At 42.1% G+C, this 25,269-nt stretch overlaps 1 protein-coding gene across 5 annotated transcripts in view; it reads left to right on the plus strand.

The window, feature by feature from the left end:
* The window catches only part of LOC122522656 (protein tiptop), a 130,916-nt gene that overhangs the window by 83,157 nt on the left and 22,490 nt on the right, over positions 1 to 25,269 (plus strand). For 3 of the 5 annotated variants that reach the window (XM_043643909.1, XM_043643910.1, XM_043643911.1), the window contains 2 exons: positions 1,962 to 2,093; positions 15,473 to 15,535. The exons of 1 other annotated variant lie outside the window; for it this stretch is intronic. In XM_043643909.1, coding sequence (XP_043499844.1) covers positions 2,027 to 2,093; positions 15,473 to 15,535 — 130 coding nt within the window. In that variant the 5' untranslated portion in view covers positions 1,962 to 2,026. The remainder of the gene's footprint in view (positions 1 to 1,961; positions 2,094 to 15,472; positions 15,536 to 25,269) is intronic. One more of the 5 variants, XM_043643912.1, reaches the window with a different exon arrangement.

Consider the following 25,269-nt stretch of genomic DNA (forward strand, 5'->3'; position numbering starts at 1 on the left):
CATAGATCACACCCAGGCTTTTAGAGAGTGAAGGCTGTTAAGGAGCATGCGAGAGAGAAAAGGAAAGATAGATAGATAGATAGAGAGAGAGAAGGAGAGAGGATGACGTTCAGAATGGGAGAAAGAGAGAGAGTGAAGAGAGGGTGTCGAGAGAGGTCGGTAAAGGGAAGTTGGAAGAAGAGGCGAGTGTGTGCAAGAGAATAGTGTAAGGGGAGAGAGAAAGAAGGAGATAGAGGAACGGAGAACAGATGCCTTCTCGTAGGAACGTTCCAGAGAGAAAGAGAGAAAGAGATAGAAACGAGAGAGAGCGACAGGGTGACGTACTGTTACTGTTAAACTCGGCTGCGCGTAAAGAAGAGCATGAGCAGGAGTGTGGCTACCTCTCTAGTGTATCGTGAGCATACGAAAAGAGAGAGTAAGAGTAAGAGTAAAAGAAAGAGTAAAAGAAAGAGAAAAAGAAAAAGAGAGAGAGAGAGATATGTAGAGGTAAAACGTAGAGGTGGTTAGCGGTGAAAGTCCACAACTGTGGACGGATTCGTCTATCTCTCTCTCTCTCTTTCTTATAATAGTCTTTACGAAAGGGTCGCCACATAGTCCACTCTCGTGGATCAGTCAGGCGGATGTATTGTATTTCGCGTGAAAAAAAGACCCACCTCTTCGCTATAGAAAGCTAATTAACTCGATCACATGGGGTTGGGGTGCCAGACCTTATTAGAGGAATTTATCGACCTGTACAAGTACTTCTAAAAGAGTTTCCTATCCATTCATTTTGAATCCAATATCGTTAATCGCGAGAAAAAGGAAAAGAGGAGTTAGACTTTTTGTTTAAAATATTGTCAATAGTTTTTAGATATTATATGCTATTTCTTTTTAATGATTTTTAATGTCAACAACTCTTTTTGAGCTCTAAATACTTTTTATCAAAGTTGTTTTTTGGTGATGCGTTCTGCCTATAGTTTAGACCAATGGATAAAAATATCTTGAAGTTGTCGAGTTTGAAAAGAGCCAAAGTTAGGGAGCTCCTAGAGGAAGGGGATGAAATAAGAGAGAGGAGAGGAATGAAGGTGGGAAGGATTGGGGGAATAGGGTGGACGATGTCGACGCGATACAGTCACCCCTACGTACCAACGTAGAAACCATTGAGGTGAGATATACGAGCGAGAGTTTGTTTGCGCTTATGGCCTACGCCTGGAGGAGGAAGGGTCGGAGGAAGGGTCGGAGGACTGAGAGGTGGGTGCCGTTTTATCGAGGCACCCTTATGCCTATTACAACCCCTTCTCATACCTCTCCTAGCCTCGTTCTGTCCACCACCACCACCACCACCACCACCACCATTGCTAGTAGCAGAGGTACTCTCTTCCCTTCCCTTCCCTTTCCAGCAACACCATTCGGCACCCCCCCACCGACCGGGTGACGGTGCGCGCGAATTAAAACGCCTCATAAATATCTGAAACAAAGGCGGCCGCTTTCGAGGGCGTACGCCAGAAAGATATACGACTGGTTACGATGCTTGGCACCGGGTGGATAAGGGAGTTTCGCTCGCTCGTTTTCGGTGGGTGGCTTGCTAGGAGTAGGACGAGTGTCGTTGCGCAAGGAGAACGAGAAGGAAATAGAGGAAAATGAGGTGGATACGTTGTTACTCCTATGTAAAAGCATGTAGTCAAGAAGGGTGAGCTCTCTCTCTCTCCTCTCCTCTCCCTTTCGTTAATGCGAAAATTTGACTGTCGGAAAGCTACTCTCCAAAGTATCGCGCGTTGTGCGCGAGCATTTTTTATGCTCGGATTATATTTTCATCGGTATGAACTTCCTGGTCACTCATTTTATGTTGAACGTTACTTGCGAGTCTTTTTTTAATATATACTCATTAAAGGGTTATCAGTTGGACTGTAAACATTTGTTCGCATTTTTGAAGATTAGGATTATTAACAATATTCTGACCAGAGTACATTTTTCTCTTTTAGGTAAGTAGTGGTCTCCGAACGTTTGCAAAGCGAGCGGCCCGAAGCCGCCGCATCGGACGGAAGATATGCGAAGCAAGCAACAGCCGAGGCCTTCCTTCCGGTGGCCGCAGCAGCGCGGCGATAATCTAACCGGTAAATATAACAAATGTAACGTTTTTCGAAAAATCGCTACGCATGTTATACTACACCAGTTATTTTCAGTTCACGTTTTGCATTAGACGAAGCATTATATGCACGCACGATTTAAAATAGAAGCAATGTTTAATACATAGACCAATGTGTGTTACGAGTAGACTGTTCGCCGCCTGTAAACGTTTTAAATCGCATTCTGTTTTTAACGTAGTAAATATTATTGTGCTCGTTTGCCGATTCTTCGTGCATATATCAAAATACCGATGTAATAAATAGTTAGGCACAATGATTCGTTTAACGACGTTTATACTTTTCTCACGTTCAGAAATTCCCATTCATTAAGTGCTTGTCGTCATTCCGCTCTTTTTCTCTCTGTCTCTCTCTCTCTCTCTCTCTCTCCCATCAAAGAGAGCCTCGTAAATCGGTAATGTAAAGCGTTGTATAAAGGCAAAGCTGTGGCCAAAGAAACATGACCGATACGACGAACGGTATAGCGATCCTATAGGTGGGCGCAGGTAGAACGGTTTTCTACCTCGATCAGACAGATACCCGTGATGAGGTTTGCACAGGTGCCATTCCGATGGGATACATTCTACTTTTCAACTTTTACGATATTCTATCGTCGTTCTTTTAATTGCTACACGTTTTTCCATCGAATTTCAACTCGATCTACGTTCATCGATTTATACTTCCAAATTTAAAAGCGTGTCAAATAAAAATTGTATTCTTCTAATTTTCTAACACTTCTTTTTATTAATATTTTATTACACAAATTGGTTAATAGTTTAACAATAGTTTCAATTTTGTATTAATTTAAATAACATATTTACAAAACATCAAGATATAATGTTTATAATTATAATTAACGCGAAGTCAAATGTAAAAAGGTAATAATATTGAATGCAGAATTGACGTTTAAAAATAAAAACCGATCATCGATGATCGATCGTAGTATCTTTAATGTTAAATAAATGATCAATATTTATAGAACGGGTAGGAGTAGATCAGGGTTGCGTCATGTGTGTGTGAGTGCACATATTGATACGGAATGCATAATGATATTTTATTATAAATACTACATATGTTTTAAAATGTTGACTCGATAAATAGCAACTGCAAAAAAGTAACACTTTGTATTCGTGCACGATGAATACAAGATTAGTTACATTTTTATTTGTGGTTTTAAAACTATTCCTTTTTTCTCGATTACATAATATAAATAATTTATTCTAAATGATCGTACACGTCGATCGTAAAACACTTTTCATCGTTTCTTCATTTAATAACAAAACTAAATAAAGAAAAATGATGACGTTATGACGCGAGATTTAGTAGAGTATATTTAATGAACAAATAGAATGTATATTTCATCGTCAGTGTTTAGCATAATTATTTGTCGCGTAAATCCTACTTAAAACGTTGCTCTCTTCCTGCTCGAGTAGTATGTTGCAAGTTGTAGTTAGCAATTATCCCGATGAAAATTTGAACCTCGCGGATGAAAGATACGGGAGCATTTAAACTCATATCGATTTCTCACTCCTCTCCTCTCATCTCCTCTCTTCTCTAAAGCAACGTTCGTTCGTTCGTTCGTTCGTTCGTTCGTTCGTTCGTTCGTTTGTCCGTTCGTTATTCGAGGAGGGAGAGGGCCGTCGATAATTATGAGATCCATTATAAAGGTAGTTCGACCTATTTTCAGATAACATAATACTTTATGGTAATGAGCGAGTGTCGCCGAGTCCAAACAAAATTGCGGTCGTTTAAATAAAACTTTTTATTGGGCTCCCTCTCGTGAGCAAAGGAATATAGCGGTGCAATCAAGCGACGAGGATAACCAAACGGACAACATCAGCAAGATCGGTTGAAGCTCGGGGTATTACTCCCATCTTTTCGTTACGAAGCAAAGACACGAAACGGTGTCGTAAAACCGATAACCGACTGACTTTTCTCGATCTGTTCTGACTGTCCGTAAAATGTGCAATCAACCTCGATTTCACAGCGAACGACCATCTTCCAGACTGGACAGAATGGATGACAAGAGAAGAGAAAGGAGGGTGCGATGAGAAAGAAAAAGTCCTCCTTAAAAGCACTTTGATCGTTTCGTGCGCGATATTTCGAACGTATAATTTGCAATGATTATTTCATTTGGTCCTTTTACAATAAGCTTTAATTTACTTTAATTTACTTTACTTTCAGATCAAGATCTAGATTGTACTTTTTGTCAAATTAAAAAAAATAATCTCTCTTTTTATATTTGTATTGAATATATTTATTATTTAATGAAAAAATTGATTATAACGACGATGACAGGCGTATACTAAATCTTGAGTTCTTTATTTGAAAACAACACGCACATATTTTCTGCTATTGTATACCTCCTCGACGTGAACGTGAACGCGTTTAGCAGGAAAATGTGGTGGCAATAATTTTGGGATACCTGAAAGTATCAGTCGAGCTTGTTACGCGTCAGGCAAACGTGATGCATCGATTCGAGCACGGGTAATAAATTTGGTTCGGCGCGTGTCATCGGATCTGTCGCGATAAAAGTTACAAGAACGTGAGCAGGCGCGTACTCGAAAAGATAGTTTCTGATGGTTTCACGTTTTTTAGGAAGAGATAGCTACGAACGTGATAATTCTGCGAGTCGTTTCCCACAACTCGTCTCGAATGATGCAGGTGTATGGGATACCACGACTGTTATCCTGTATGAATAAACCTAAAGGATAGGTGGATATGAGTATTGTACGTGCTCGTTCTATGCCACGCTTCTCAAAATTAGACTCGTTCTTCGTGATTTATTGTCACGTGCTCGTAACATGACTTTTACGAGTAACTAACGCGCCTCTCGTTTGCTTCGAGAACTCACTCCTGGTTATACCGAAACTCCCATTTGAAAATCACTTGGTTCAAAGTTTAATAGAAAATGATCGTCGACGGAAAGGAGTGACTTTAAATGTTGGTTTAGGTTCGTACGTATTTCAAAGAACTGGATTTCTTTACTTTTTCTTTTTTTTATCTGATCGTGTAAAAAAGAAAAATCTTCACCACAATTTTCACCTCTCCACGTACTAGACTCAGAACTTTTCATCCTCTTGATGCAACCCTATTTTGTACAATAGAAAAAAATAGAATGACTACATGGGACTAAAGAACATCACGCCACACTTATACAAAAGAGAAACCCAAGTTCAGGTATCCAAGAATTATTTGTTTCAGAATTTCGAAGCAATGTAAAGCAAAGAATTTTTTATCGACGCCATAAAATACTAAAGATTTAAATTCTAAGAACCTTCTGTCATTTTTCGGCAGATTTTCAAGTAGATAAATATCCACACACACACACACATATAGAAATTTGAAAATTGTAGGACAGAATGTTTTGTAGTGACAAGAATGTACGAGACGAAGAAGAGGAAGAAGAAGAAGAAGACGATGAGGCTAACGATGGTGGTGGTAATGGTGGTGAGAGAGGGTGGTAATGGCCGAGGGTGAATAAGCGTACTCGCGCACGTGTGCTCGACAAACAGGGTCGTCAAGAGGGCGACTTTGACTCTCCCCCGTATTAGTAGTCGTCGTCTCGCTCGATGATAACCCGTGGATGACGTGACAAGTGAAAACCTGTATCCGCGCATACATATTTTCTCTCTTACTCTTAGTTATGTGTGTTTTAGCATATACATGTGCGCGCAACGGGAGGAGCTATCGGTGCACGTTTAAATGAACCGTTCTACCTTCTGCTTTGATTTCAAAGAGAGAAAGAGAGAGGGAGGACCCTAACAGCCGAGGAATATTCATTTAAATATCTGTCAATACTCGAATCCAACGAGGGCTGTCGTCCGGGCCGGGGGCGGACTTACGTGCCCTCCGTTGCTCACCATCGTTGGTCCTCCACCAGTCCTCCGTTAGAGGAACGGAGGTACCGTGTCGGTTCTCCATCGTCGTCGTCGTCGTCGTACTCTCTCTCTCCCTCTCTTTCTCTTTCCACAAATGTTCTCTCTTCAGCAGTGCGATACTTCTATACCGCACAACCACGCTTGCAGACGTCTGATCTCTGTCGTGCAGGTATTTTCGATTCACCTTTGTACTCGTCCCGTCATCTCCGTACCTCTCTCTCTCGATTCTCGATGCGTTCTCTTTCTCTTTTTCTTTCTACTTCTCTTTCTCTTTCTCTCTTCTCACTGTCCGCTGCAGCTTACGTAGCTTATCCTTTTTATTATAGAGATATACCTACATACCTGCCGTCTATGTACCAACCATATGTAGGTACGTATCGGGTACTATCGACCCTTCCTTCAACCTCCGCCCTATCCGCCATCGAGATTTCATTTATTACACAAGACCTATCGAATAAGCGTTACCGTAAATTCCTATTGCTTGGACAGGAGCTCTCGATGCATTTAGATAGTCCAAAATTGCTCCTTTTCGAAGGATCTCAACCAACCGTATCTAGTCCTCTACTTTCGATAGGATAAAACTTAATTTGATTGGCGAGGTAGCCGAGACTGTAACATCGTGGTTGGTTGGAAACGTAGACATGATTTTGCATGAGGAATGAAAGAAGAAAGGGGGGTGGTAAGGTGGTAAGGAGGAGCACTTTGCGTGCGTCATTTAAGAGAAGCTTAATGCCGCCGTAAAACACGCTAACGGCCGACTCTCGTCAGACTCTTCACGAGCCGGAGGGTGTTCTTACGCCTTTATCCTCCTCCTCCTCCTCCTCCTCCTCTTCTTCCTTCTTCCCCTCTCCCCAATGGTATATATGGTTTCTGTTCTATCTACCTCTTTAGCCCCTGAAGCATTCAACGATGTCCCAGAGTAGCATCTTTATCGTGACACCAAGCAGTCGTCCTTCCTTCTTACACCGTCTTCGGTTCTGTTGAATGACGCCAGTGTGTCGACTTTATTCGTATGCTATGTCTTGGGTACTAATGCGTTAGCTACTTTACGACCGTACATTACGCTTAGTTTTTGATAGTCTGGATGAGATTTTTCGATGATACGTCACGCGCGTGTGTGTTTGCCTTCTCGAGCAAGGAATATCGCTAGTTTTATTATCGAATTCGTACCAGTCAAGAATATCCCCCCATGTTGGTGCATATATATATATATATATTTAGTATGTCTCAGTTTGCCCTCCGGTAAAGTGCCGAGAAAATAGTATAGATAGTGCGAATTGTAGGTGGATCGTTATCTGCACAGCAATACCAGTTCTTTATAGAAAATATGATTACTGGTCTCTGAGTGAGCTATACAGTACGTACAGTTACTCCCGAAAGTATTCATATGAATGTTGAGTATTTTTAATAGTACTAGACAATAATCTCAATTTTTCAAATCGGTTAAATTTTTATTTAGAACACACAACAATGACCTGTGAATCGCGTGATGGAAGATTGAGGTGAAGGGATGCATACGATTGAAAAAAGAAAACAGCAAGGAGGAAGGAAGGAAGGAAGGAAGGAAGATGCAAACGAATGAACGAACGAACGAACGAACGAACGAAAGACTAGAGGCTGTGCACGACCAGTTGTAGCAGGGACCCCTCGGGGGTGACATCTCCGACGTGAAATCTTCTCTCTCTCTTATTTTTTCGTTCTCTCTCTCTCTCTCTTGCACTCTTCCGCACCCTTTCCATTACTCGTGTCTCTCTTTTCGTCCTCGCTCGGTAGCCCTACTAGCAGCATTTTAATCCAGCCGACCGACTACGTCACTCCACAGCTCCGAATAATCAGCCCGAAATTCGTTGCGAGCTGCGGAGCCAGGCGAATTGCTGCGAAACGCAACAAAAGAACGAGATATTAGTCGGCAGCCGGTATGCTGTTGCCGTTGCTGGTGCTGATGCTGATGCTGATGCTGGTGCTGGTGCTGGTGCTGTTACTGTTGCTATTGCTGTTGCTGGCTGTTGCTGGCCGAAGTGGAGATGGTGAAGCCCCTCCGGAGGAGTGACGTCCTCTCGACCGCACTTGATTTTCGTCCTTCCCGTCTACGTTTCTCCTACATCCGCCGACAGGACGAATAATTAGGCCACGAATTCTCCCAGTCAAATATTTCATCCTTATTCTCATCTTTTTCGAGGGTGAAAAAAAAAGAAAGAAAAGAGGGAGAACGAAAATGAAGAGAAAAAAGAGAGAGAGAGAGAAAAGGATTTTTTTTTTAAATATAAATACAAATGCATTTTGTTCGTTTATTTGTTTAATTTTTCTATAGGAGAACACTAACATTGTTTTCTTAGGAATCGGTTTTTTGAATCGCGTCAAATAAGATCGATCGATGGATAATGGTCGATATGAAGAGAGAGAGAGAGAAAAAAGGTTGAATATCGAAAGGATTAACCACCGACAAACGTGTTGTTCGTTACGCTCGAATGAATACGCCGTCGAATACGTCGTTGTCTGTACTAGGAATGATAGGAACGACCGATGGGAAAATCATGATTTATGCCACTTTCAGCCAATGCGATGTATAAACCGAAACGATGCATACGAGAATCATCGATAATCCGTGTCTTGTTGCATTCGCTGTGAGTCGTTAATAAACATTCCAAAGTAACTTGGCAGAGCAATTAATATATATGTTTTGTTCATTTTAAACATCGATTAGAAAAGAACTATTACACAAGATTTGTATTTTTTTAAGGATAACGAAATCAAGGTTGATGTTTTTTTTAGCTATTTCGTTGAGACAATCACCTTTCCCGAGAATCGTACGTCGCATACGCGTTTTTCATAAATAAAGCACATCTATGTACATAGATCTGTACATAGGTATAATTTTCGCTGGAAACATTGTGAAATACTAAGAACGATCCTAGGTTCTCGTACGAGCGTGAAACGTAGCGTTTATTAATGCACTTATATCACGTACCACGATACTAAGTTTCTTTGCGGAACGGTTATATCATGGATTATGAAGGCAACGTAAATCTAAGTCTCTCAGTGGAAAGCGTGTATAAGATGTTGGTTGAGCGTGGGTGCTGAGCGTAAATAAATTTCAAACGGCATGGACCATCTCGATGTCTGAATAGGATCCAAGAAGATGTAGTATTATATTAAACGCGTTAACGTGTACATGCACGCGTATTATTTTCCTGCTGAAAAACGCGATCATTGGAAAATACAATTTTCATTGGTTTGATTTTGAGATGACACTACAAACGCATAAACGAAAGGTTTGTATGAATCTCAAAGAGGATATATGTTAAAAAAAAAAACAGAAGAAAAATATCAGATGAGAGAGAGAGAGAGAGAGATGCTGTTCAGTCGCATTGAAGTCTCGTTTGTATCGCATTCGCTTTAGTCTGCCTCATCCGTCGTGAGTAGAGAAGCTGCTGCCAGCAGCGATTCCGAATGCGATCGAAATGAGTCGGTGCCACTCAAGGAGCCGCGGACTCCGAGAAGCCGACAAGGCCGCGTACGATCGTAAAACGATCGTCAATCGAATCAACGATGTTGATGTACGCATTCACGTTCTCGTTTGACCGATCTTCGTTGCCAAGTGCTCGGTTTTCTTTCTTTTTTACGTCCCTTTACCATCTCCTCTCCTTTCCTTTACCTTTACTTCTCGTGTCCATTCACAATATTGGCATCCTGCGATAAGTTTTATCCATTGGTATTTTAAAAGTACACACGGTTTCTTTCTCCTTTATCTCTGCTTTTACATTCTGCGTTTTCTTTCCCTCCGATTCTTTTCTTTTTTCTTATCGAGTCTAGGTTCAAGTATTTCTCTAGTTGCATCTCGTATCCCACGCTTTATGCTAGCAGCTTAATTATAATATCATGATATTTATCGCCACGTTGTAGCGCCTATTTCCGTCGATGCCCGTAGGTGGATCAAGTGAACTCTTTCATACAATATTCGCGTGAAAGTAAGAGAATAATGAAATTATTCAACATATAGGACGACAATAACAATCGAGTTTCTTCGTTGAACGAGAAGACAAATTCGTCGATTTATTCAGGAGACATAACTTTGATCACAATTCGAGGTTCTCAGTTTTCTCGGTAGACATACTAATCTATATCTACGAATACGCAAAGTAAGAAACGGAATTCGCGTGTCTGTCCGCTAGATTTATAGGTAGAACGAATGTGATAAGAACGAAAGGCCGAATAATACGGTCCTTTTCCTCCTTCACCTGCCAGCAGGCGACCCTTCCTCTCATTTTTAATTCCCCCGGGGCTCTGGTTGGACAACCGATTTCGTTAGATGTTATCTGCACCGCGGCAACGCTGATTCCAGGTGAGCCATTCAAATGTAAGCCGCATGGCACGACGGGGTCCTTGCACTCGCGCAAGTTTCACCCGCGTCCAGCTGCTTATACGCGGAATAACGCGAATAGAATTCATTCCTTCTTTCCTTACTTACTTCTTTATTCCCTTTCTTCCATCATTTCTTCTTTTTTCCCCCCCTGCTCTTTTATCTTCCCCCCAACTGTTATTCTCGATCTCGAGATAATCTTAATCCCTAAACGAGTTTAACTTTTATCCTTGCTTCTTTCTCATTTTCCTAGGTACTGAAATAGCGTGACATCGATCGATATCTGTCGACAATTTGTCTACTTCAATTAAACAACTAGGTGCATCGAAAATTGGTGTAAACCTTTTCGTCTCGTATCATTCTTTTTCTTTAACTTTCATCTCGTACAAACAACTTACGTCACGTATTACTGATTATTTAACTAATTGTTAGGTGTATATATCGATTGGTATTTTGTTTCCATTACCTCCTCCTCCTCCTCCTCCTCCTCCCATTCTTTTCAATTAATAAATACAAATTGTATTGAGGAACGACGATGATTTTTTAATTTCGAGATCGATCAGAATCTCTTACGTGCAGCAAATGTGCGTTCGACGCTCGGAACGATTAACATCTGGTGTCCCGTTGCTGATATGCTGTCACAAACCTGTTTCTTTCGAAAGTAATGCGATTTTCCTCGTGCACGTGTCACTCCGATGTAAGATATATACCCGCGTCGCGATATCGCGCCTTGAACATTAACTCCCGACATCGATCATTACCGTGTAAAAGCGCAACGCTAAGTCAAACTCATTGCGCACGGTTTCACTTTTGTGATCTATTAATTGTCCCCCGTACTCTCTTGGTTCCTTACTCTAACTTCGTCATAGTAGACGGTATTTCTTTTTTTCTTTTTTTCTCCATCATTTTTTTTTCCTACAAACGGATCGACGATAAGCGGAGCGCTCTGTTGAGCCACTTCGAGTTGGAATCGTGATCGATTAATCTTGACGTACACGTAACGATTCCAACGACATTATTTGAGTCATAGGATTGACCAAGATAAATCGTACTGATGAACTATTACCCTTTCCTCTATTAAATTGTTCAATACTAATTGTTGCAGATTATGACATAACGTTAAAGAATAATAACGGAGTGTATCACGGTTAAGAAAGACCATTTTAAAAGGCAATAATATTCTTTCGTTATTCTCACGATGAAGGTAGGTAGGTGATCATCGAGCTTTAATATGTAGAAAAGATATAATTAATCGTCTCATTTAATGACGGGAAACTACTTTTCGCGAATGTATAATATATACATGTATGTGTGAATTCGTGTATATGAATCATACATATATCGATACGTTGCGAAAGACTTGACATTATAACAAAAATTTGGCACATAAATATGACGAGAGAGGATATAACGAGAAAGAGGAGAATCGAAAGCCAGTTTGGTTGCGGTCTTGGTCATACGGATCTTGTCCTATACGTTTCCATCGTCGTCAATTATTGTGATTATATGCAGTCTGGCTAAAGCCTGTCGGAATCAATCGCTATGGCGAAGTAGGAGGTAAGAAGAAGCCATCGAAGAGACCTCGCTTTCCCTCCCCATCCCCTCACATTTTCTCTCTCTCTCTCTCTTTCTCTGTCGTACGTGTCACATAGCAATTAATATCCTCGTCGCGACGACCTCGATCCGTCTCGGTGCACCTGGCTTTCGTCTCGTACCAACCAACGGAGAAGCTTCGAGTGACGAGACTGGAATTAATATTCGTAAACGAGACCACACTCGGCTCTCTCGACACCTTAACTTTTGATTATTCTTTTTAATACTCGATTCATAGGTATTGTCCATCTTACTTACTTACATACGTGTACGATATTTTTATCCTCTTCTGTTTTATTTCTCCGTCGTATCGATTTAACCGATCTAAACACCTCATTTGTCGGACGCGTAGAAACGCATGCTGAACACCTGATTGAATAACGGACACACCAAGCGTAGACTATTTAATATCTCGAACCGATTTCATTCAGATCTCATTCGAAGATCGCTAAATATTACAATCGGATTTTCTTTATGGATAGGAGAGAAGTTTGTTTCGCAACGATCGGTAAATCGACGATCGAACGAACGAACGAACGAACGAAGGGAAAGAACGATCGCTACTTTCGATATACGTTTCTCTATTGTTAGCTGCTGTTAATAATTATTCCTGATATCGCTGAATACTATTCGTTTTATTCCACACGCACGATCGAGTCTCGTTTCCGAAGCCTTTCTCTCTTTCTCTCTATTTCTCTCTCACGATAAAGTTATTTGCTGTTCCATCGGGGGGATAAATTCTGATTTCAGTTGCGACAGTCAATAGATCGACGCAAAACGGGAGAAAAAGGTTTATTTCTCGGTTATTATTTTTCCAGGAGTCTGAGATTTCGTTTACTTTTTCCTTCAATTCTCCACCCCGAACGCGTCGAGATCATTTTGCAATTCGCAGACGGGTGGTAGAAGAGGGAGGAGAGGGCGGACAAAAAAAAGAAACGAATCGTATACTATGAAGAGAACAATAAATGTTACGGGTCGCGCATTGCTCTAACAGCTGGTTACGATAAATCATGTTACGTAGGTGCTTAAATCAATGTCTAAATTCTCTTTTAAGTCGCACGCTGTTCATTTTGTAAAAAGAGTATTATTGATCGTCGTTCCTTTGTGGTCTCGCGCATACTACTTACACATCGTCGTTGAGATACGCGCGATATCATCCGAGCTTTCTCTCTCTCTTCGTAGTTTATTCAATCCTCCCTTTTTAACTCTTATGTCTACTACCTGACATTTTCGTCAAATGTTACTAAAGTCGAGGGCTTTGAATTTTGGGTAAGGTGACGTTGTAAAATAGAGAAAATTGCCAATGCTATTTCATTCCGAGGACTATGAAAGCTCGAAATGATTTGATGGGTTGTTAGGTGGGCCGCTGCAAAAAGAGATAAACCGGGAAGATGACGGCTGATCAAGGGGCAAAGAAGCGAAAGGGAGAGAAAGAAACAGACGGACAGAGACGAGAGACCGAAGTGGACTGTCCATCCTGTCCATCACGTTGCCAGCGTCAGATTATCGTTCTGACACTTTCCGAGTTATTCCAGCCATGTGTTGCCTTCTTGACGATGTTCTTTCTATCTTATCCCTCTCTTTCTTTCTCTTCTCTCGATTTGCCCAAAAAGACGAGATCGTTGCTCCTTCTCCTTCTTCTTCTTCTTCTTCTTCTTCGTCGTCGTCGTCGTCTTCTCCCTTCCACTTCTCCCTCTCTCATTTCATCTTGGTTCTTCATCCTCGTTGTCATCTCCTCTCTCCATCGACTTAAGCGACTCCCCAAGCGTCCGCCTACTTGAGAAGAGCTTACACGTGTGCGTTTGAAGTCCGGTCGACCCGTTTGACCGGTGTCGATCAAATTTCCGAGGACGAGATTATTCAAGGACGTCGACGAGATCGAGACAAAGCCCCCTTTCGTACCGTATACCACCAACACCACCACCACCACACCATCACCACCATTCCATCCGGAATCTTGTACTCCCTTTTCTCTCGCCTTCTGTTCTTCTCTCATCTTTCTATCTCTTGTTCTTATTCTTTTCTTTTTCCTCTTAACTTCAAATTCACTACCGTCTTCAGTTAATTTTCTAGCTAGCTCCCTCTCCTCTCTAATCTTCGTCTATTTTCTTCTCACTTCCTTGTTCTTCTTCCTTTTCTTCTTCTGTTCCTTTCTTTTTCTTTTTTTTTCTTTTCGTTTTCTTCTTTTTGAGTCGATTTAATTCGATACGATGGCTATGCTTCGTTCAACATCAAGAAGACTCCTTACTCAGATCTGTTTACAGTAACCGCAGTCGAACGTATTTTGCTCTTTGTGCTCTTCTAAGTTTTACCCTTAAATACAGACACGATTTTTCACATCGCGAATTCGATTTCAACGTTGATTAATAGTCTTCTCGATTGAAATAGATTTTATGGTGATAGATAGATTAGATGGGAGCAAATTTCATGCACTCCAAAATAACTTAGGTCTATTCGCTATTCTCGTGGATTGCGATAAAATCTACCTGTGAAAAAAAAAAAGAAAAACCTACAATTTTATTCCATTAATTCACAGTCTGTCAATAAATTATTTATGACACATTAAAAGGCGCAAATACTACGACAGTAGGCTACATAGGCGCAACGAATTATTTGCGACGAATGCAACCATCTCACTGTTGGGAGAAAGCGATTTCGAGAGAGAGAGAGAGAGAGGGAGGGAGAATGGATAGAAGGGGAATTTTGGTAGAAAGAGAGAAATAGAGAACCATCAAGAGGATACGACGGCGGATACACGGGAACGCGCGTGTGACCCCGACCACGCGCGTCATTCAATTAATAATTCAATCATCGTTCTCGATTGGATTACCTTTCGAATGAAAAAAAAAAAAAAAAAAAAAAAAAAAAAAAAAAAAATTAAAAAAGAGAAAAGAAGGGGGGAAAAAAAAGGTAAAAGCGGGGCGGTGGCGAACGAAACTCGGAGAGAAGCGCAGCGTGGGATTGCCATTACGCACACGCGTCCGTGCATTCATCGAATTACTTCGGTATCGAACTCATCGATCGACCCGAACCACCAATATCCAACAAGATTCTTGCGCTTACTACCGATTCTCCTGTTCCTTTTTTATTTTTTTTATTTTTTATTTTTGCGCCAGTGGAGAGCTAAATAAAAAAGACAATACACCTTTCCATGTATGGAACGGTAATTTGATCTTTTCTCTTTTAATACGCTTCGTAAAATTGTATTTTCGCAGTTGAACGATTAGCCAATTTCTGTCTACCGTTTGCCAGTCGATGTTTCTCGCATATACGTCTGCGTATATATTTGTATATGTATGTATATGTTTAGTATATGCGTATATGTTCGACGTACTTAAAAGCAGTTCGCAATATAATGCTTAGTTAATGGGGTAACGTAACCTATGGATTGGTAGTTCATCGGCATCAATCAACAATCTGCTATTTAATTGCTCGAACATACATTCCTATAGATAGTATTTATATTTATGCACAAGTTGAGTAAATACTCGACCGATCAGTATATTAATGAAATCTTATTTCTTTTTTTGTTCTAGGTAAGCATCAGGATAAAATCTATGGGAGTATACGTCGACCTATAAAACGTCGTAATTTGAGTGGTTCGTGAGTATTTTTTAGCGACACGAAAAAATGCAGGTCGGATTTGCACGCAACGTGTTTCTCATCTCGCTAATTATTATCAGGAGTTAATTGATGCAACGATGCACACTCGTTACGCGTCTATTATTAGGTAGGTAAAGCAAAAGTATATGCGGATTGGTAGGGAGCGAAACGAAGGGAGGTGAGTCGTGGCGGTGGCAGTGGTGGTACTGAGTGGGTGGGAAGAATGGGGAAGGGAAAGAGCTAGAGGAAACATCGGCGACGCGTATTAAAATGCAAACATTTCGCGTTCTGTACGGACGGTTAATGCCTCGTTCGGTTCGGACGCGTCGACCAGGTAATTAAATCGAACGAAATTACGAACGATTAATGGTCCGAACGCGTTCGGAGGTCACGCGCGAAATCACGAAGTTCGCGACAAAAAGTATGCGCAACGGGGCTCCCCTTTCCCTCGTTCGATCTTTCTCGGTTATACACAGGCCACCTACACTTTATATTACCTACGTGCGCGTACAGAAAAATAATATGCGATTACCTAAAAAGAGAAAGAGAGAGAAGGAGGATGTTCGCGATTGGACGCAATGCGACGTCGAAAATATTCATACGATTTTAATAAACGTGTATCCTGTTCTTTCTTTTTTCATCCCTCGCTTACAGCAAATACGATGGGAGTAGCTATCGGACAAAAAATATCGCCCCACGTCGAAATATGAAAATTTCAGCATTGTTTTCCACGAGTTTGCGTTAAATGATCGTTGGATATTCGTGCAACTTCTCATACTTATGGCGAATATAAAAATGTTGCAAAAATATCGATAACCTCTCGAAGACGATGCTGGGATCGCGAATCGGCAAGTTTGTAAATGAATTTTCCCTGATACTTTACGATCTATTGGAATTTCCTGAAATACGAGTTTAGAATCTTGCTCGCGTTGAGAGAGAGAGAGAGAGAGAGCGAGAATGCATTCGCGGGTATAAAACCACACGCTCTGAGAGTCTGCGTCACGATTTATAGTAAACGACGAGTTTATTTTATTCGGACGACATGCATACCTACCACTACCAATATAAATAACTTGTACAATTCTAATTAGCGAATAGCGATGTACGGTTACGACACTACTCGTAATCCAGAACAGTTCGTGGAATAGTACATATCGATTGGGGATATGTGAGAGTTGAATGAAAGAGAGAGAGAGAGGAATAAACTTCGATCGGTTCGAGTTTCGGTTCATCGGTGCTTTCAAAGTACATCTCCAAAATAATAGAACGAACAGATAGATAGAAAAATATAAATGCATCTGAATATATTGTTCCGAATATATTATCTGTTATATTACGTCTTAAAAGGTGTTTCAAGCTTAGCCATCTACTTCTACTATCAACCGAAGTAACCATTATCGCAAAATACTGCAGATGCATCTACCCCCACAGAGATGTCCGTGGGCATTAGCATAACGGTAGTAGCTTACACATATAGGACCGAGCAAGTCCGCACCAATACGCGTGTAGGTTAATGCTCGTACTCGTGAGTGGTGCGACATCCCCCTGATGAAGTTGAGCCGCGACGTGTAATAAGGGTCACGAGAGACAAGGCGGACGAACGGACGGACGAACGAACGAACGAACGAACGTTGGTAAAAGGAGAAACTGGATGATATCAGGGACGGATCTTCGTCCTTCTTTCTCGAGACGGTAGTTTCGTAATTTCTGAAAAATTTCATTCCATGATTTATCATTCGTATAATCGAGTAACATATCTCACTCTATCCTATAAAATATATATGAAACTATTCGTATACCTTTTTCGATGGAATGTATAAACCAACGGAGATAATCTTGGACCGAAGATAATAAAAGTAAAAAGGAAAAAAAAGCCAATGTACAATTGACCAAGATAAAATGGGGGTGGAACGGGGAAAAGGAAGAAAGAGTTATTGTTATCGGTGAAAAGAGGAATGGAAAAAAATGCAACCGCTGTCGAAGATAAGTTAGTACGCCCCTGGAAGAGGTTGACACGTAGGGTGGACCTGTCGAGGGGGGTAGAACTGAGGCTGGAAGCGGACGTGACACGGCCGTCTTGTGACCCGTACCGTCCCACCGTCACTACTCCTTCCATATCCCTCTCTCTTCACCGACATCCACCCCCAAGCCGCGTTCCTCGACGACGACGACGACGACGACGACGACGACGACGACCGACCGCCACTAGTCCAGCTCTATTGTTGTTATTATTAAAGGGGGTCGCCGGGGGTGGTAGCCGGCCGGGTGAGAGGGACGATGACGGAAAGGAAGGCGGCGTCTGCAGGTGACAGATGAAACAGCCACCCTCCATCTCTCTCTCTCTCTCTCTCTCTCTCTCTCTATCTCTCTCTCTTTCATTCTAGATCTCTCCTTCCTTCTCTTCTACTGTCGAATACATACACCATCTTTCTCTCTCTCCCTCTCCTTCTCTCTTTCTCTCTCTTGTTCGCATATACACGTAGAATGGCACAGGAGCTTTCTCTCTTTCGTTACTGCAAGCTCACGTTCACCCTTCACGTACTACAGCACACAAACCTTTGGGTCGCTGTCGAAGGCTCCAACTTCCTTCAAACTCTCGGACCGAAACCTCTGGACAGTCTCGACACTGTCTTCCGTGGACGGTTTAATCCATCCTTTAAGCTGTCTTTCAAATCCCATTTCGTATCCCGTTCTCATTACTCTCCCATAGTATGCTGTCTGTAACAAGAATCAATCGTTATGAAATATAACGCTACGTCATAAACGTGTATATATATCTTTTACAATAGATTCAAATATACATTTTTTTCTTTACATTATTTTTCTTCTCATTTGCGAACACGAAAACGTAAAAATATTTGGAAATACATATAATTCAGATTATTGCAAACTTAACGATGCCAAGAAACGTCTCCAATCTGCGGAACATCAAATGCTTATTATTGCTCTTTTCAATGCTGTCAGACATCATCCCACGCGTTGGCTTCAAATTAACAATCTCATGCGTGATAGCAATTACCATACATTTTCTACAAACAGATTTCTGTTCTCGTCCGTCAAAATGCGTCATTAGGGACGAACCGGCGGGGCTGTTAAGCAAAATTGTTGTTAGCTTCATCGAAAGAGACACACAGAGGAAGATTAAGAAATCGCCTTGATTTCGCGAGCTAAACTTAGACCTGGCTTTGTTCAAGTTTATTCAATCAAAACGCACGCTCATCATGCTTCCTTTCTTTCTCTCTCTATCTCTCTCTTCCTTTCACTCTTTCTCTTTCTCTATCTTTCGTAAACATTTATTTTAATTCAAACGCATTTCCGTTTAACCCAATTAAGAAGATAGATATGGTCCGAGATTAATTTTACATTGCGATTTAATAATATACTATGAAACATAATAGAAAACAGAGAGAGAGAGAGAGAGAGAGAGAACACGTGCCCTTGAGCACGTGTCGGAAATAACACAGTAAAATAGAAAAAAGGAAAAACGAACTACATACGTTTACTAACTTCGAATGAATCCTCCTAGCTCAACTTTTTTTTTCTACTCTACTGTAAATAACTCGCGTCAAGATATATCACCGGCCGCTCAGTAATCGTGTACCCTCTGCACAGGCACGTCTGTCTTTCCCGCGTCTCTTCTAGCTTTTTCTCCAAAAGACTCCTCGAGTATCCGGAAGAAAAGGTAAGGAGAGAGAGAAATAGAGAAACCAATAAACACGAGGATATCGTACAGTAACGCGTTATCCTCGTGAAAGTCTCTGTCGACCGACTGCTACTTTTCGGTTTTCCGACAACCAACCACCAGTTTCGTCGTTTTCCACCACCTCCGACTATCCTGCTTCTTCTTTCTATCTTTCAGAGTCCAAGACAAAACTCCTTCCTACTTTGTCTCCACTCGCTGAATATGCAATGAACTCTACGAGTCTGATTTCCAACGTGCCGTCTGTCCGTCCGTCACATTATTTGCTCAGAACTGTCCTGTCTCTTCCATACCACCGCAAGACACCATCCCTTTCTCGTACACAAGGTTAGCCGGCCTACGTCAATAAGATTGAAATTATTGGAATACCGCTGACAGCATTCCGACAAAGTCCGAGACTAATGTTTTTTTTATATTTTACCTAAAACTAAACATCATTTTCTAAAGTATTCGGATTAAAAACCCTCCGACAGGGTTGCAACAATTTTATAGTTAATCAGTTTTGGTAAGGGACGGACTTCCGTTGGGAGTCTCGAGCAAACGGATGCTCTCACAATGGTAGTTTTTCCGAAAGTAATGTAGGTTAGGTCTATTAAAGCCGACTGGCTGGTGCTTTTGAAGGGTTCGTCGATGCTCAGAACCGTCTGTCCAAAGAGACGTCGGTGGACGCCCAGGCGTCGTCGCCGTTCACGGCATTGATCTGTCGGACGGTAGTCTTGATATCGATAGGGAAGAGGGCCAGAGGGAGAAGGAGGGAGTCCAGAAAACGACTAGAAGGGTGTCTACTCTTTCCCTTTTCCCTTTCCACTTACTCACTGGACACGGTTATAGGTATACATCGGCGTACGTATTGCTTTATTTCGTATCTGGCGATGTCAAGTGAACGAGAGAGGGAGAGAGAAGACAAGATAGCAGTTGGATAAGCAGAGTTCACGTTGACGATGGAAAAGGGAACACGGAAGGGTCAAGTCCAAACGTCACTTTAACAAACGACTCGTCACCGCAACGCTCGACTCATTACATCCCTTCTCTTTTCTTCTCTTTGCTTCTCCTCCTCCTCCTCCTCCTCCTCGATGAAAGTTTTCCTCTCGTTTCCTCCTTACTAACCCCCTTAACCTTCCTCCTTTCTCTTTCGATGTTGGTTTCCCTATCTCCCTCTTGACTCGACGAATGAGTTCGCCCCAAACCTGAACTCCTGTTCCCCACCGAGGAGACGTTAATCGAGGGAAATTGAACACACCGCAGTTTTCGTCGCTCGATTAAATCCCCTCTTTTGACGTTTAAACCCTTTCCTACTAACAACGTATCTACTTCTTTTTTAACGTGAAACAGGATACTTTTCAATATCAGTCTACGTAGTCCAGTACGCGTCTAGGCAGTTAAAGTATGTAATTTTGTATAGTTATTTGATGCAAGACAAAAAATATAAAAGATCGATTACTTTTATAATTCGCTAATTTACACGACGAAGGAGGGAAATGATTCGAGAGAGATTTGTTCGTCGTGAGATCATCAGACCATTTCTGAAACAAAAACTTGGTTAGCCCAAGTGATCGGCGATGAAGCGGCTCTTAATGACAGCCCCGAAGTTTATGGTCGCAGACGGAATTCCACGAACTCTCAGCGAGATCGTCATTACGGCTAAACCCCAACAAATTGTAAAGCGGTTCTTCTCAGAGATATCTTGACTTTATACCACGAGCCAAGTTTAAAGTATAACATCAAATTAAGCTGCGAGTTTCGCTCTTGATCGTCTGTAATTACGAATCAGCAGCCTAATTCGAGAGGTCGTCGTTGTCGAAATGAGCGAACGAGTTTATTACGACGAGTCCCAAGAATTGCGTTTCCATTCGATAATTCTCGATAGTATCTACGTTTTCGAATAGATCGATAATTATTAGCCTCCGTAGACCGTAGACTACGTAGAATAGTTTAGGTTTTAGTAATTATTAAGCATCCAAAGTCTCCAAAGTCATCCCCTTTTCAATGTAACAGCGGACAGCGAAAGGACAGAGAGGGAGAAAGAAAGAGAGAGAAAGAGAAGAAGGACTCGAAGGATTTGGGTTAGGTTGGTTGGCTGACCTGCTTGACAATCGATTGACGGCTGTCGCCAAGACACTCCACCCTTGCCACTTCGCACCAGCGCCCACTCTGCTTCGATCAATTCTCCTCGTCTTCGACTACGTTGGATCTTGTCTTCCTTTTCCGACGGCAGGAATAAGTTCCCCTAATTATACTCGTTCGTTGGGTATACCGAAGGAAGGGGGACTAACACCGTGGATGAAGAAAGGGACAGCACCATTAGCAGTATTTCAGCTCCCTCGTGCTAATTCACGATTCATTATCTTTTTTACCTGTTCTACTCTATTAATGTCGCGTCACGTGGAGGAGAGACGTTAGATATACATATGCACGACATATGGAAAACAAATGTTACATTACGTTCGTCTAGGATCATTGATCCATACGGAAATTATCCGAAAGAATAAGAAGAGGAGGAACCAGATAGAAAGCAGATAGACAAAGTGATGGTAGAATGCGCCGAAGGAGAAAATGTACAACGGGACGGCCATCCCTCATAGCTCATGGCACAAGTGGTTATAGATCCGTACGGATGCTTCCACACACGAACGTACATATACCATACATACACGCGTCTTGGCTAGCAAAGACACGAACAAGCTCTCTCTCGCATACGTTCGAACTTTCACGGTGTGAGTTGTCCGCGAGAGAGTCTCCAGTTGGAAAAGGAGGAGGAGGAGGAAGAGAAGGAAGAGGAGGAGTAGGAGAGAAAGACGGGAGTGGGAGAGATGGGGGTGGTTATACCGAGCAGTGCTGGATATTATTTGCCGAGGACAGTGACAAACGCCCGTCAACGTCACTTCCACTCGCAGCACCACCCTACTTGTTCTCCTTCAGTGACACCACCACAGCTACTACCACTTCTACAACTACTACTACAACTACTACCAACAACATCGCCAACGGTAGCAATACCAACACCTTGCCTTCCCTGCTTACCACTACCTAGCGCGTTACTCCTTCTTCCTTCACCGTTTGCCCCCATCCTTCTTGCTTTTCTCTCACTCTCTCTCTCTCTCTCTCTCTCCCTCATGGGAAAAGGCGAGCGAGGGACGTGACGAGCATATCTAGCTCTGGACCGACTCGTCATTTCTAGCAGCCATCGTGTGGTGACTGCTATACACTGGCACCCCTACATCGATGCCGACATTTTCCTTCTCTCTCTCTCACTCTCGCACGCACACTCTACTATTTTCTCGCGTGTACGTGAAATCGAAGGAAGTAGGTACGAGACGACGAAGATCGGAGGTTGATGTCGGCGAAGGAGAAGAAGCGCACCAGTGGAATGAGATGGAGAGGTAAAAGGAGTGAGGGAAGGAAAGAGGCCAGACATGACGTATCGTGGTCTCACGTCATCCTGTCTTACGCGACGCTGTCCGTCAGGCAAACGAACTTTTGCCGCGTGAAGAATATACTAGTTCCTTCTCGTTCTCGCTTTTTGACTTTATAAAAAATCGTTATCGCTACCTCGTTCGTTCGTACTATGACGAACGTTGACCTCTTGTTCTCTCTCTCTTTTGAAACCTTTGACCGATCGTCTAGCTGATTTCATTCCGATTCCACTCGATTACTACCAACATCAAATCCACGTTACGCATATATTTACCAGAATAGACAATTTTCATTAATAATAAGTCAACAAATGGCGCTTTATGCAATTTAAATGCAAGAAAAGGGGAAAGGGAATTTGATAGTTTGATCGTTCGGACGGTTAATACCATACTTGATCATCGTTTTTCTATCTGAGGCAGATTCACACGATTATTACGGCGGACGTCGCACGTCGTTAAGCGATGGTACAAGCTACATAGTATAACTAGACGAATGGTCTAGTAGAAATGAGAAGAGCGGGGTTAGTTACGCGTAGAAGGGTGCAAGAGGTGTAAGCGGGGGAGGTACGGGGTAAATGGTGGGACCGTTAGTGTACAGGGAGTGAACAAGAGAGAGAGAGAGAGCGAGAGCTATTGGCGGGACAGGGGAAGAGTCAGGGACGTAGGTAGTCATTATGTGGAGGGAGGTGACGTCACTGACGGTGACGGATGGCTACACGTCAGGCAAGTATAAACCCCATGGTACCCAATAAATTATTGCAACTATAAATTACTTCTGTGCTCACGATATAATGCTACGGCTACCGGCGAGTTCGTGGTGTGCGTAACGAAGAGGCTTGTACACGTGTGTGTCCTGAAAGCGTTGCTGTGTGCGTGTGGCCGAGCGAGCGAACGAGCCCGCGTTCGCGCGCACGACACGCTACGATCGCGAGGATGGCGGAGGTGGGGCACGCAAACAAAGGTGGTACGATCCCAAGCTAACTAGACTCTGTATGGGCATAGCTGAACCCCCCTCGTATACACAATTTCCTCTTTCTCTTGGTATCTTTGCTCTCTTTCTCCTCAACTTGCTCGTCACCACCATTGGCTGTTCTCTTCTTTTTTTCTTCTTCTTCTTCTTCTTCTTGTACTTTGAAGCTTCTAACTGGTATATAGGAACATAACACTCGCTCCCACACACAAACGAAAGTTACTCGATTTACGAACGCTTCTAACCACACTCTCTTTCTCTCCCTCCCCAGTTTCTCCTCGTGCCGCCCCGTTGCCGCTTCGTTTCCCGTTTTTATTCGCGTTATGGGAATATACGTTAAGCCGTTGGGCGAAAGCGAGGAGACAGGACGATTTACGGTGGCATTCCTGATGCCGCGAAAAAACTCTTTGCCTTTCCAAGCGGCGTTGACGATTCGCGACGGGACTAATCGATTTCGCTTCGTTCCCCTATTCCGTTTTGAATACCTACCGGTTGCTCATAAACATCTAACATATTTCAGCCGAATTCTAGATGTGATAGACGGGAAAGAGTAGAATATTATCTTAATAACGAATGCCAATGTTATATCCAGCGTTAACACGAAAAGCCGCTTAAATTGATCAAATACTAACGCGGTTAGACGCGAGACGTCTTTTAAAGTCGTCATTTCTTCTTTTTTCTTATCCTACGATAAAGCGATGAAATTATTTTTATGTTGGTAGACGCTGTATATATTCTTTAAAATGCAACGTAACGCGTGTGAACGATCGAGAGGAGTCATCCGATTACATCGAATGTGTGCTGGCTACATTGTTAATCCGTCCTTGCCTAGCACTTTATGAGTATCGCGCTCATCCTTTGTTCCGTAAGTAGATACGGTTATTTACTCAGACACGATAATCAAGTGGTCGCGGCGGAACGTAGTCAGCCGAAACATCAATAATCGCGTTGATTTATATCGATGGCTTCTCTTCTATTCCTCTTCTCTTCTCTTCTCTTCTCGTCGACACCTGTTTTATACGATTTTTACATCTGCTATGTTAATACATCAAACGGGCAAACGAAATAGGGCGAGTCAATGGAAAAATTTTCCTTTTATTTGCGATAGCACGCAATCGAAATTACGAAATCGTTATCGCGTCGAGAAAAAGAATCATAGTTTGGTATAGTTTCGTAGGTATGCTGTACTTGTACATTTTGTATCCGATATTGACGATGTACAAATTGGAATATGCACTTTGTTTTTTTTGGCTCTAAATGAGTGGTGGTCGGGAGTATGACACATTCTACTGTAAATTACGTTGACTGATGCCGTTCCCTGCTATGCAACGATGGCGTTGTACCAGCCGTTTTATTATAGCAATGTAAACAACTCTCTACACAACGTCGAATATTTTGAATAGCATTGCTTCTAGTCACGTATATCAGCCACGACGATCACGTTGGACGACCTTATTTTCAAGTATTTTCATTTTATTCGCTACTTGGACACGATTATTAACCCGATGACATGGAAGACATTAAATTCTAGTTAAACGGAATAATAAAGGGTCCAAGTAGTCCACGAGTTAGATTCACGAATTAAAGTAAAAAAAAAGAAAGAGAGAAAAAATGAAACAATGTGACGATAATTTAGAGATAACGTTT

This window comes from Polistes fuscatus, unplaced genomic scaffold, assembly GCF_010416935.1.
Source record: "Polistes fuscatus isolate 324 unplaced genomic scaffold, CU_Pfus_HIC Scaffold5, whole genome shotgun sequence".
NCBI classification, from domain to species: domain Eukaryota; kingdom Metazoa; phylum Arthropoda; class Insecta; order Hymenoptera; family Vespidae; genus Polistes; species Polistes fuscatus.